This window comes from Molossus molossus, unplaced genomic scaffold (assembly GCF_014108415.1).
Source record: "Molossus molossus isolate mMolMol1 unplaced genomic scaffold, mMolMol1.p scaffold_m16_p_1, whole genome shotgun sequence".
Classification (NCBI taxonomy): Eukaryota; Metazoa; Chordata; class Mammalia; order Chiroptera; family Molossidae; genus Molossus; species Molossus molossus.
In genome coordinates, this window is record NW_023425344.1 from 5,193,423 (window position 1) to 5,207,786 (window position 14,364).

At 45.1% G+C, this 14,364-nt stretch overlaps 1 protein-coding gene across 1 annotated transcript in view; it reads right to left on the bottom strand.

Moving 5' to 3' along the window:
- Positions 1 to 14,364, bottom strand: part of ZBTB49 (zinc finger and BTB domain containing 49) — a 28,607-nt gene that overhangs the window by 11,062 nt on the left and 3,181 nt on the right. Inside the window, exons 2-5 of the mRNA XM_036271643.1 lie at positions 10,586 to 10,633; positions 8,760 to 8,930; positions 4,734 to 5,839; positions 2,122 to 2,168 (exon numbers count right to left, since the gene is read on the bottom strand). Coding sequence (XP_036127536.1) covers positions 2,122 to 2,168; positions 4,734 to 5,839; positions 8,760 to 8,911 — 1,305 coding nt within the window. The 5' untranslated portion in view covers positions 8,912 to 8,930; positions 10,586 to 10,633. The remainder of the gene's footprint in view (positions 1 to 2,121; positions 2,169 to 4,733; positions 5,840 to 8,759; positions 8,931 to 10,585; positions 10,634 to 14,364) is intronic.

Consider the following 14,364-nt stretch of genomic DNA (forward strand, 5'->3'; position numbering starts at 1 on the left):
CATAACTCTGCATTTATAAAAATCTGACAAAATACAGAAACCAACCTAGAAGAGGAGGATTTCTCCAGCGTCCATCAGACAGGACTGCCCTGGCAGGACTCGGAGGGAAAGTGCTGGATAACGTAGACGGCAGTGGTCCTCACCTTAGCTGCACATCAAACTGCTGTATTAAAAATAGGCCAACACTTGCCCCCGACCCCACGCCGACAGTCAGTCTGGAGGGTGGGCCTGGCGTCAGTGCCAGGAGAGAGGCTGCGGGCGGCCCGAGGTCAGCTCTCCCCTCACGGTTAGCAAGGAAGTGTCGCAGAAAGTGGTCCAAGCAAGAAGGGGACAGAACTGAAATGATTACAATTTTAATGTATAAAAGGCTTTCTGGTCCATTTTCTCATTTAATCCTAATAATATTCCCCTGATGGAGTGTTATCCCTATTTTAAGAATTATTAAAATGAGGCCCAGAGAAGCTGTGATTGCTAATAGTTATTGGTCATTCATTCAGCCTTAGCTTCCCCACTACACGGAGGCCGGAGGATTACAACGGTGTGCGTGGGCCAGCTCAGGGAGACCGTCTACAGGAGGAGAGGACCGAAGAGGAGAGAAAGGAGGTGTTGCCAACAGGACAGGAAATGATGTTTCCTGAGTATAAATATCTTATCAGCTCATTTACTCCTCTGTCCATTGAGGTCAGTAATCCTTTTTTTTTTATCCTAACCCGAGGACATTTTTTTTGCATTTATTTTCAGATAGAGCAGAATAAATGCAAATGCCACCCATACGACCCCAACCGGGGCTGGGGACAAACTGCAACTGAGGTACATGCCCTTAGCAGGAACCGAACCTGGGACTCTCTGGTCTGCAGGCTGACGCTCTAACCGCTGAGCCAAACTGGCCAGGGTGGGGTCAGTAATCTTTTCCTTGTTTTACAGATAAGGAAACTGAAATGCCAAAAGGTTAGGTGGCTTGCTAGGTCACAAAGCAGTAAGCCAGCGGCAGGATTCAGAGCCAGACTGCCTGGCCCTGGAGCCCAAGCTCTGACCCCCAGTGAGCTGGTATGAAGAAGCCCAACTAGAACGGCACCTAGAGGAACGAGCAGTCCATCTAGTTTTCAGAACGTACTGACCATCGAGTGGGTGCCAGGCATTCTCCCGGATGACAAACAAGACAAGCCCGCGCCCAGACTAAAACCCGCTGAATCACTGGAAAGTCTTTAAGATTGCAGGTCTGGGTGTGTGGGAAAATGATGAAAGGAACGCGTCAAAGATGGTGCTGCTCTGGCTGTTCCATGCTCCGCAGGCAGGGAGGGCCTGCCTCCCAACTCTCACCAGACTAGTGGTCTCTATTCCTGATCAAGGGCCAGCCTGAAATCCTCTCCCAGTGAAACGGCCGTGCACAGCTGCCGCAGGATCGACCATGCGCTGTGCGCAGCAGCTGTGTGGTAACTGGTTCCTCTGCAGGGCTGTGCACCTGGGCCCCGCAAGAGGCTTCTGTCTCCTTTACCTCTGGAATGTCAGGGCCCAGCATGGGGAGATGAACAGCTGCCTCTGTTTCAAAAGGAAAAAGAGGTTCCCACAGCCTGCATTCAAAAGTTTCTCTAAAACATTATATCTCCAGGTTCCTTTAGGTCTAGTGCCCAGATCAGTACATAGCCCATGGGATACAATAAACACTGGTGGAATGAGAGATTTAGTATGTCAGCTTAATAGAGGTCAGCTAAAAGGTAGCAAAAGCAGGGAATGAGATGGTTTGGTCATTTTCCAGCATCCCGACACATACAGTCCCAGTAAGAAGGGAAGGTACTTGGCTGAACGCGGCCCAGCAGTCCGCAGCCTCTAGGTGTGCACAATGTGGCTCACGTACTCGTGGGGGGAATATACTGGCACTGCGCCCACCCCGGGTAGGTGGGCTGTGAGAGTGTGCACACTTATAAAGAGTGGTATGTTTCTCCCAATGCACTAGACATTTGTTCCTTGGAAATTATTTTCTCCTGATGTAGTCTATAGTCTTTTAAGTTACAGATATCCTCAGAGGCTTCTCTCACAACTCCAGAAGTGTCTTATTTGTAATAAAAATCAACACTAGGTTTCAGGTTTCCAATTATTAACAATAAATAAAAGTATTCCCACCTGAGAGAAATGTTTCCCACAAATGTTACATTCAAAAGGTTTCTCACCTAAAACAAAACAAAACAAAATAACAGCTTGTCAAATCATTCGTATTATATGCACAATCATTTTCTGCTTCAAATGTTTAAACTATCCCGTGTCTGGCCACTCAAAACAGGTTATGTTCATCATACGGGTATGAAAAGGAGAGTCTTCACACCTCTTCCTTGTCTCTCTTGTTCTTAGATGGTAGGCAGAGATGACAAAGTGAAATCTATGACTGCTTTTCTCTAAAAAAATCAAACAGTTCTCCAAATATAATCCTGTATTAAAGTCAAACTTACTTATCTGCATTCAAACCCTACCGAGGTTTTGGACACAGTCTGCCCTTCGGTTGAGTTTTACTGCTGAAGGGCATGGACCTGTCCACAGGTCCCTCAGCCTGACTCCTCCATGTGCCCACCAATGACGAACAAAACGGGGGCCTCATTCACAATACGTGAGGTGCAGACACAGGTCGGCCCCGAGCCGAGTGACGGCCTGAAAGTGGGACAGTCTGGAAAAGCCCCTCCCCTGCCTCTTAGTCTTGGTTGAAGATGCTGACAGGGGAAAAGGAGACATTATGGGAGCCACCTCTGATTTTAGTAACTCTGAATAATTACATCTTTGGAATAGAATAGACTACAGAAAATGGAACTCTGCTACAAAGAAATCACAGCAGTTCTAAATACAGTCTCTAGAAAATTATCAGTTTAAAAGCTCACTTCAAAGTTCTACCTTTAATCTAGATAACACTAACAAAGAGACTTGGAAGACCTAGAACCTTCCATTTTCCCCATTCCCCTCCAACAAGGGGTTGCATCAAGATTCTCTTTAAAAAAAATAACAATGACCTATCCCCTCCTACAGCATTGCTGGGGCTGCTAGCTTTCTGGGATCCTGCCTGGTATTTTCACCCAAAACTATTTAATGGTTTCCTCAAGGATGAGGCAGGCAGAAAGCTTCTGACTCTGAATAGTTATAATCATATGGATTCTGTATTTTGGAGCAATATTTATGTCTGAAGTTATCAGGATAATAGATAACGTTAAGTTAAAGTCCCATTACGAGGTCTGAGAGTTTGAATGAAGAGGCCACCAGTTATTACCTCTCACATGACCAGAATAACCCTACTCCAGTGGTTCTCAAACGTTTTGCTCTCAGGATCCCTTCACACTTTTGTTCATGTGGGCTCTGTCAGTATAGTCCATACTAGAAATGAAAACGAAGTGATTTTTGACACACATGACTAGACATCTCATCGGCCACCGAGTGATGACAGCCTTTGGCCAACTCCACTGCACACTCATGGGAGAAGAAGGAAAAGGCAAGTGACATCCTCCCGGTGATGGAAATAGCGCTGGCCTCACAGACGCCCTGGGAGTTCCCCAGGTCATAATTCAAGGGCTGCTTCCTCTCAATAGAGTGTGTCCAAGTGAGCGTCTTTGCCGTGATATATATCATTGTTGTTCAAAGATGTTCTCACACAATAAACAACTCAATTTTTCTTTCCTTTACAGCTAAACAGATAAGTTTCTTTGACAAAAATTATGGTGGTCATTAGGCTGTAGAATATTTAAGCAGAGTGACCTAAATTAAGTTTTGTTAGGACAAAACTGAATCAGTGATAACTGCCTTCATATGGAGTACACTTCTAAACTACCAGTAATAACAGTGGTAACATTTTACATTCAAATACATTACAGTTGATAAAGGGCTTTTGTAACTATTAGTTAAGTCTCAGCCAAGCAGCGAGGTGGTGACCGCCTGGGCACACCGGGAATTGGGGGTAACTGCAGCTGCACAAGCAGTTACTCTGGAGGTGTCTGTAGCCCCTTACTTCTCATGCCTACAAGACAACTGCCATTCATCTGTAGTGTGTGTTAGACTCAGCATGGTCAAGTGCAGGAAGAAAAGTAATACATAGGCATCGTATAATGTAATATGTATGTGCTGTATAACACTTTTTTAAAAGCTTTGGGAAAAAGAAACTTTTTGCAAAGGGGAGGAGGTATAAATGAAGGTAATAAAACTGAAAATTCAATGTTCAAAATGGAAGAACTTTCATTTGAAAATATCAAATGGTTAAAGCTGATCCTTAAAAAGTTGATCTTCCACCTTCCAAATCATAATTTTTAAAATCTGATATTGAAATTACTTTCCAGAGAACTTTTAAAATTACTCAAACTAAATTATTTTAGTCTCCATTAACCTACATTGGGTTTTGAAAGAATATACTCAGTCTAATTTCAAAGCTCTAAATATAGCTTATCTGTCTTAGAACTGGAAAATCTCAGTATATCAAAATAATTTACTATGCTTCTTTAGAGACAGAAAGTTTATCATATAAAAATCTAATTAAAATAAAAATAAAACTGGCTCTAAGAAAGCAGCTATAGAACTTTAAGATTATTCCTTAAGAGGTGTCACGATAAATATAAATTAAGAAGCAGCTGATGCTTCTTGTCTGTGTGCAGATGTCAACGCCACCATCAAGCAACAGCAAAACTTCTTACAAGGAGAGGAGCAGGCGCCGGTGTGCGAGCGTCTGCGTTACTTCCTGTCCTCGGCCCGCGGGCACTGAGTCAGTGTACCTGTATGCGACCGTCTGTGAAGCTCCAGGTTGCTGGGGTGTTTGAAAGGTTTCCCACACAGCTCACATGCATGCTGCCTCTGGGACTGGGGCTCCTGGGCCGGGTCTTCTGGGGCCCCGAGCTCTTCCGGCCTCTCCGTGTCAGTACTGCAGTTAAAACCGGCAGAGCTGACGAGTTCGTCACCTTCCTTCTCTTCCGCGCTTTGACCGCTGGCTCTCTCTGTCGTGTTTTCACTAGCAGAGTCGATCCTCTTTGTTACACCCTCATCTGGCTTGGGTTCAGAAGTTTGCTCTGCAGATTTCTGTGACTTCAGGAAATTGAGCTTCTTCAGGTGAATGGCCTTTTTGAGCCTCATCTGTCTGGTAGGTTGTTGGCACGTGCTGTCTGACTCGGGGTCTGGGGCAGGCTCACTCAGAGGCTGGGCCAGGAAGTTGGGAGGCAGGTGCTCTGAGGACTGCAGGGTGCACTCGGAATGAGTGACAGCACAGGGCTGGTTCTCCACGGCAGCAGTCAGGTCTGCGGACGGGCTGACAGTGAAAGGCTGCCCGATTAGTCTCTCGTGACTGGGACAAGTGGCTTGTTTATAGTACTGCTTGCTGTACAAGTTTCTGAGTTTGTAGTAGTAATTTGGCTGTTTGAATGGCAGTTCTGTGCAGCTGCTGTCTAAAGTATCAGAGGCTTGTTTCGACGTGTCACCTGCAGGGTGATGAAGATGAACTGACGGTGGAGCCTGGGAGGGCGGCTCGTCTGCGACCTTACTGTGCCGAACATCTGCCGAACACTCTTGCAGCAAATGAGGAGAGTAGTTCTCACTGATGACACAGCTGGTGTCAGGAGTCAGGGCGCTCTGCAGGGAGAATGCACTACTACAAGGCATGCCAGCTGGTGGCTCCACGGTGGTTGATTTTAAAAACGTGTGACACAGATTCAGAACGTTTTGAACTTGCAAACACTGTGCTATGTCCAGCATCACTTGTACATTGTCCTGGTTAAGGTCTAGCTGAGATGTGTACATGAAGTCCAAGATCTGCCCGATGCCACTAACGTTTTTAATATCCAAGTGAAAAACATCATTCTTCTGGCCTGAAGAATTCTGGAAGAGGCTCCTAAGGAAAGAAAAGAGATCTGTTTACAGGGTTAACAATTCATACATGCTGATAACTTTTTCTTTTTTTTTTAATCCTCACCCGAGGACATTTTTCCATTTTTTTTGTTCAGATAGAGTGGGAGAGTGGGAGGGAGGGAGAGAGGGAGAAACATTGACGTGAAAAGGACACATCGAGTGGCTGCCACCCGCACAACCAACCAAGGCCGGGGACAAATTGCAACCAAGGTACATGCCCTTAGGGGGAACTGAACCCGGGTCTTTCTGAACTGCAGGCCGATGCTCTAATCACTGAACCAAACTGTCCAGGGCATATAAATGCCAGAATTTAAACATTAAGTATGCTTTAACCCTTTTTAAAAAATTGATAAGCCGTCCAACAAAGCCATTCAGATAAATGAAATTAGTGTGTTGAATATCCAAACTTCCAAGTACATCTCAAAGTAAAGTTCTACAACATACTTGTGACTCTTTTTTCAAATGTAATTATCTATATATATTACTAACTGCATACAGAGTACAGAAAACTAAAGGATGCACATTTTTCTTTTTTTATCCTCACCCGAGGACATTTTGTTCAGATAGAGTGGGAGGGAGAAAGAGAGAGAGAGAAACATCGATGTGAAAGGGACACATCGAGTGGTTGCCACCCACATGACCACCCAACCAGGGCTGGGGACAAACTGCAACCGAGGTACATGCCCTTAGCGGAAACCGAACCCGGGTCTCTCCAGACCGCAGGCCAATGCTCTAACCGCTGAGCCAAATCGGCCAGGGTAGGATGCACATTTTTCACTATTTCCGGTTTATAGTCCAACAAATCCATAAAATACATATAAAAATATTTCCATATCTATGTGGAAAAATGTCTAAAAATAAAAATAGCTATAATAGCCCTGGACAGTGTTTCTCAATGGTTACAGAATCAGCCTACACACCAAAGGGTCATGGGTTCAATTCCCAGTCAAGGGCTTATACATGGGTTGCAGATTTAATCTCCAGCCCCAGTTAGAGTGCATTTGGGAGGCAACCAATCGATGTGTCTCCCTCACATCAATGTTTCTCTCTCTCTCTTCACCCCCCACCTGGCTCCCCTCCCTTCCTTCCACTCTCTTTAAAAATCAATGGAAAAAATATCCTCGGGTGAGGATTAACAACCGCAACAAAAATAGTTATAATAAACCAACCCTTGATATATACTCATTTTTTTAATCCTAATTTTTAATTGTGGCAAAATACATGTAATGTTACATTAAACACTTAATCATGGTTCAAATGACCAATTTAGTGGGATTAAGGACATCCACAATGTTGTGCAACCATCACCTCTATCCGTTTCTAGAACCTTTTTATCATCTCGAACAGAAACTCTGTCCCCATTAGCCACTAACTCCCACTCTCTCCCTCCCCGAAGCCCCTGGCAACCACCTTTCTACTTTCTGTCCGAATACGACTGCTCTAGGACCCTGGCATACGTTCCTTCTGTATTCAGTCATTCACCCAGAGGCTGTCTGGAGCAGCCCAATGGTCCATACATCAGCAGTGAGAAAAGCCCTATGAGTGAATGAGGGGAAAAGGCACCCTTCCATAAAGCCCAGACACTGTACTCTGGGCACAAGCCAAGTTCACCAGTGAAGGAACTGTCCTGTGTAAAACACTAAGCTGAGGCAGGGATGTTATCCTACAGCATTGTTCAAGACATTTTACCACATGCAGTCACCTGCTCCCCCCAAACAGCCTTCAGCTCTGTTTTTTTCCACAAGGAAAGTACAAATTAGAAGCGGGATGTGGAAAATGCCAAATAGTCAACATATCACAACACTGAAATTCAACTGTCCTGGGAAGACAGAAGAAAGACAAGCGTGACTCTAGGACCACTCTGCAGGACAACAGTGCGGCCTGCCTCAGGAGCTGATCCACTGTCATATGGACTTCCAGCATATGTAATGGCTGAGACTTAACCTGATGGGTCAGGGATACTGAGGAGAGTAAATCCTGTTCCACAGGTTGTTACCAGAGCAGTAAAACAGGATGCATTCTAGGGAAAAAAAGGTACTAAAAAGAAGCTTCATTGCCTACAGAGCTAAATCTAGTTCACGAGAGCATGTATGGAGAACACTTAACTCTAACATTAAAATAAATGCTTGATGTTACTATTTATAATCTTTGACGTAGGCAAAAATGATTGCAGGGGTTAACAAATTGAGTTCAAACCTGTTTTCCTAGACAGTCAAATGAGAAACAAAAACTAAAATGTTTTAATTTAAAAACAAACAAACCAGCATACAGACTGTTCCCCCCACCCCGATTTCTTATCACAGAGAAGTTTTCTCAATCCTTCTGTCCTAAAAGGATAAGAAATATATATATATAGAAGACTGACTTTAATTAGATTGTTAAAAATCAAAGAGAAAGTACCAAAATGCTTTCAATTGCCCTAAATACAGATGATGTATTATGAAACTTAACCCAAAATCTATATAATTTTATTAACTGTCACCCCAATAAATTCAAACAACAACAACAGCAAACCCCACAATGCACTACAAAAGGAGAGTGAAATCCACAGAGCAGATAAAATTTAGTCAAAATATTTCCATCTTGCCCTGCCAGTTTGGCTCAGCGGTTACAGTGTTGGCCCTCAGACCGAAGGGTTGTGGGTTTGAGGGCATGTACCTGGGTTGCAGGTTCAATCCCCGGCCCATGGGGGTTGTGCAGGAGGCAACTAATCAATGTGTCTCTCTCACATGGATGTTCCTCTTTTTCTCTCCCTCTCCCTTCCTCCCTCCCTCTGTCCCACTCTCTCAAAAAAATCAATGGAAAAATATCCTTGGGTGAGGATTAACCAAAAACAAAAAAAATTTGATCCTGTAAGAGCTTCTTCTCTGTACAATTAGAAGAACAAAGACTGAAATCTGTACCTAAAATACTGACTGAACGCTGCAAGGACATTCTTATGTGCTTTAAAGCAGACACCTTTCACCACCAACATACAGTCACAAAGCAGGCCTTGAATCCGCTGCTCGTGCAGCTGCTGGAGGAGGTGGCAGCTGTGGGCAGCTACTGGCTCCATGCTCGGGCATTCAGGAGACCTGCAGCAAAGAGCGCAGATAAAACGGTGATTCTTGATGACACGTCTGGAAACTAACAGCACCAAAACCCATGATCTGTGGTTCACTATCATGAGTCCCTGTCACAACAGTTTAAAAAACAAACAAGGAAACAAAAAAATAGTTTTTTAAGCAGCTCAATCAGCGCTGTCCAATAGAACTATCTGCAATGATAAAAATGTCCCATCTCTGCCCTGGACAGTTTGGCTCAGTGGTTAAGCACGGGCCCGCAGACAAAAGAGTCTGGGTTGGATTCCAGTCAAGGGCATGTACTTCGGTTGTGGTTCAGTCCCCAGCCCTGGTTGGGGTCGTGCAGGAAGCAACCAGTCAATGTGTCTCTCTCAGATGGATGTTTCTCCCTCTCTCTCTTCCTCCCTCCCACACTGTCTGAAATAAATGGAAAAATATCCTTGAGGATTTTAAAAAAAAAGTCCCACCTCTGCACTGTTCCACACAGTAGCCATTAGCTACATGTGGCCACTGAGCACTTGACATGGGGCTAGTATGATCAAGAAACTGAACCTTTAAACTTAGTCATATACATAAACACTTATAAGGTTAGAAAAAAGCCAACTGGAAAAATCAAATCAATTTTTTCTGAGTACTTGTATAAGGGGCACTGAATTAGAAGTTGAGGAAAGTTCGAAGCTTATTTGGGGAGCTCAGGTACAAGTCAAAATAAACGACCACCACAAGACAACGACAGAAGAGCTATCACAAGGCAGCACGGCCATTCGTGTGTTCCCCCAGTCCTCTCCAATGAGACACTGTAGCGGAGGCCTGAAGGAAGTATGGGAATGAGCCCTGGGTACCTGGGACAGAAATCCGAGCAAGCTCCAGTGAGGCGAGGCTGAGTGACAGGACATGACTTGAGTGAGGGAGGGAGGGCGGGATGGAGGGCGCGGGGAGAGAAGAGGGTCATGCAGGGCCTTTTGGGACCTTTGAAGAACCCTGACTCTGAACGAGATGGGAAGTCATTATGGGGATACAGACAGTATTATTCAATATCTGGTTATTGACTGACTGTATGCCAGGTTCTAGGGCTTCAACAACGAACAAAACACGTTGGGTCTCCACCCGCATGAAGCTTCAATTGTAGGGAAGGGAACACACACACACACACACACACACACACACACAAGTACATGACATACAACTACACAAAATAGTTTGAGCTAGACACCCGAACACACAGGTGAGTTAACACGTGGGCTCTGACGTCCAGGAGCTCAGCCTCGTGAGATGATTTATGGAAGAGGAATACAGGCAGACCTAGATGTTTGTGCTTCACTTCATTGTGCTCCACAGATGGTGTATTTTCTACAAATTGATGGCAAGACCCTCCTCCACCAGCAAAAACACTACTACCCAGCTTTTAAATTTAAATTTAATTTAATTTTATTTCCTTTATTGATTTTAGAGAGAAAGGAAGGGAGATGGGGAGAGAGAGATAGAAACATCGATGAGAGAGAACACTGACTGGCCGTCTCCTGCATGCCCCCCACTGGGGATTTGGCCCACAACCTGGGCATGTGCCCTGATCGCGAATTGAACTGGAGACCTCTTGGTGCAGGGGTCGATGCTCAACCACTGAGCCACACCGGCCGGACAGTACGGAGCTTTACTGTGATACTCACTTTATTGTGGTGGCCTGGAACTGAACCCACAGTATCTCTGAGGTATGCCTGCAGTGGAGAGAAACAAAGTGAGACTGGGACAAGACTATGGGGGTTAATGTGGCAGTTTGACACACTAAAAACCTAAAGTCACTATCTGCTTTATTTGTTTTCATCTTTAGTATGTAAGCATTACTGAAAAAAAAAAGGTCACTAAACCAAGCCAAAATCTAAACTTTTGAACACGGCCTCCTTCTACTCCACCACCACCACCATTATTATCATTGCTCACCCCCATTACTCCCAGATGTGCCAGCCAACACACACTACCTCCGACTCCCCAAACAGGCTGTGTTGTTGGCCAGTGTTGGAGCCCTAACCCGCTCTCATTTGCTCTGAGATATCACAGGTTACTGAGATAAATGTGAGGACCCATGTGAACATTTAGAACAGCAACTGGCAGATGGCAGATGTAAGTATTCAACAAATGTTATCTATGTTATCAAATGTAAGGAACGCCTGGGGAGCCTGTTAAAAATGCAGATGCCTGGACACTGTCCCAGAGTTTTGTTCAGTGTTTAGCAGGGGGCCAAGGCATCTGCATTGTAAGCATCCAGGGCATTCTGAAGCAGGTGGATTGCGGACCTCTGCCTTGCTCTCTCCCCCAAAAGCCTCTGGTTCTGATACTTCCTGTCCTGGGAGAACTTTATTTACTCTGACCCTCCCACCTTCCGGGTAACGCCCAGTCCCCTGTCAGGGCTCAGCTGAGCTGTCACCAACTTCTGGAAGCCTTTTCTGCTGCCGTTCATAGCATGTTCCCTCCTCCCCACTGTTCCTCCTCAAGTCTGACTCTGGGGTCATTCCTCTACGACCCCACAGCACCCATATAAACTTCCATAAGATCACTTGTCCTTACGTTCCGTCGTCTGTGTCTCCAACTCTGCTGTGAGCTCTGAGGGTACCATCTTACTCATCTTCTCTGGCACAGAGCAGATACTCAGCCATTACAATTCATGCTAGCTAACTGCTGTTGATAATGAGTGATGGTTAGCAATGTTTTCTATCCATGTCTTTCGACTCCCTCTACATTCTCCAGAAGAGTTCTCCCGAATTCTTTCCATTCTCTTCATTCTCACCATGTCTGTCTCCCTGAGACACAAAAATGACTGTGACCCCGACCTCACTAAGTCTGAGCCCATGGATAACTTGATATAACCTGAGTGCCTTTATTTTTTTATTTTATTTTATTTTTTTAATCCTCACCCGAGGACATTTTTCCATTTTTTGCACAGATAGAGTGGGAGGGAGAGAGAGGGAGAGAAACATCGACGTGAAAGGGACACATCGAGTGGCTGCCACCCACATGACCAACCAGGGCCGAGGACAAACTGCAACCAAGGTACATGCCCTTAGCGGGAACCGAACCCGGGTCTCTCCGGACCGCAAGCCGATGCTCCAACCGCTGAGCCAAACCGGCCAGGGCTAACCTGAGTGCCTTTAATTTCTTTTGTTTCAAATTTCCCACTCCCCTCCCTCAATCTCTTCAGTTTCACAGGGTGAAGTGTGCTTCTCCTTTCCAAAGCAAATGCCCCTCTCCCCTTGACCCACTCCCTCTCCCAGGACTTTGCTTCACCCCCTCCCCTTTCATTGCTTCACTCTGTCCTCCACTGGCTCTCCGGTTCCTGAAATCACACCAAGATCACCCCATGCTGAAAAAAAGCAAAACAAAACAGCAAAAGCCTCCCACTAGGTACATCTATTCACCTGGGTCTCTCGCACATGCTCAGAATAGCAATCTACACACCCCGCTTTACTTTCTTGGGACCCTTTTCCACCTTGCAGCCTTGCCCCCATTCTCACCGTGCTGAAGCACACTTGCCCACACTATTCTGTCCTCTGTCCCATCCACCCCGGCTTTCTTGCAGCACGTAGAAGTGCAGGCTGCCTACCTCCGTCTTGAAAGTCCTCCATCCCTAGAATGCTTCTGCTCCTCTGGCTATGGCCCTGATCTGCTGTACTTCTTTCTCTGCAAACCTTGCAAAGGTTAATGTCCCTTAACACCCAGCACCTGAGCCCTCTTCTCTTTCCCTTGACAATCACATCTATTCTTGGTCTTCATCTGTTCTAAGCAGACAAGTCCTAAATTTGAAATTTTAGCTTCGACCACCAGTTCCAAATGTCCAACTTTCTGCTAAACATTTCTACCTGTATGACCCCTCAACTAAGAATCTCCAAAACGTATGCCCCATCATCTCACCCTCAGCTCTCCATCTTATTCTGATTCCTCTATTTCTTTATGGAAAGTTGTTTCTAGAATGTGGGATTTGGGGCACTGGCATGGTCTCCTGGTTTGCGGTCAGGGTGGGGTTCAGAGGAAACTGGGACTAGAGGAGATGTCATCTAAAAAGAGCAGCACTGCAGCACTGGGAGTGGATGATATCACTCGAGACGAGAACACAGGAAGGGGAGCATTCTGCCCAGCGGTGGGGGACTGTCTCCAGAGCTGAATCCTCAAAGGTACTGAACAGCCAAACGAGAGTCATGAGTTACCCACCCGTACCCCAGTGGCTGCCTGAAAAGAAAAGGCTTCTTAATTTACTATTAGTATTATTTACTGACTGCTTACTGCAGGCTGGGCTCTATGCTAAGAATATTCTATACGTTAACTCAAATAATGCTATTAAGAACTCTATTCTCACCATTTTACAAGTCAGGAAATTAAGAAATAGGGAGTTTAAGTAACTTGCCCATGATCATAAAACTTGCATTGGAAAGCCAGGGTTAAAATCCTGGTTCCTAGACCCTGCAGTCTGTGCTCACAGGTCATGCTCTCGCCCATGAGAAAAGAAAGGTGGAAAACACAGCACAGCGCCTCCCTCCAGACTTCAATGGTAAAACGCAGCAAATATGCTGAATCTACACCAGACGTTTCCTAGCTATATAGAGGTGAAAAGGAAAAAATCCTTTGGAATGACCCTCAGAGTTACAACGATATGCAAAGTTATGAACCATTCCATAATTTATTTTGACAATAAAAATCATAACGAATTTACATTATTTAGTGTAATTCTCTCATTGCTTCATGATGTTAATCCTGTAAGTCACTTATAAAAAGCCTCTAGAAAAAAAAATCAGTAACTTACATTTCTGTGTGTCCTAGGCGTAACAACTAGTAATGATAACAAATATTTATGTTCCCTATATGCTATCAGGCAATATTCTAATAAGCCCTTTACAAGTTAACTCATTTAGGTTCCTTGTTAACCTCATTTTCTAGATGAGGACAATGAAGCACCTGACAGATTACAGATGGCCACAGCTTCTCTGACACTCTTCCCAAAGGGAAGTGGCATCTGTCTCCTCCCCTGGAATCTGAGCAGCCTCTGCAATCAACAGAACAGGCAGGAATAAGGGTGTAGATCTGTGCTCACTTCCGGGCCCAGGCCCTAAGAGCCCACAGCTCACCCTCCATCTTTTGTGACACTGGCTCTGGAAGGCCGAGTTGCAGGAGGGCTGTGAGATGCCCATGCAGAGAATACACGAAGCGGGAGAAGGGCTCAGCTGAGAGCAGCCTATCAGCCATCCCTTCCCAGGTACCAGATATGGCAGCAAAGACACAGTACACTCTCCAGCCCAGCCCACCAAAGCTGAATACCAGTGCCGGCTGACACATATGGAGCTGAAGAACAGCCCAGCAGAGCCCTGCCTGAATTCCTGATCCCCACACACGTGAGATAAAGTAGTTTTTTTAAAAACATGTTTTTATTGATATTTTTTTTTTTTTTAGAGAAAGAGGAAGG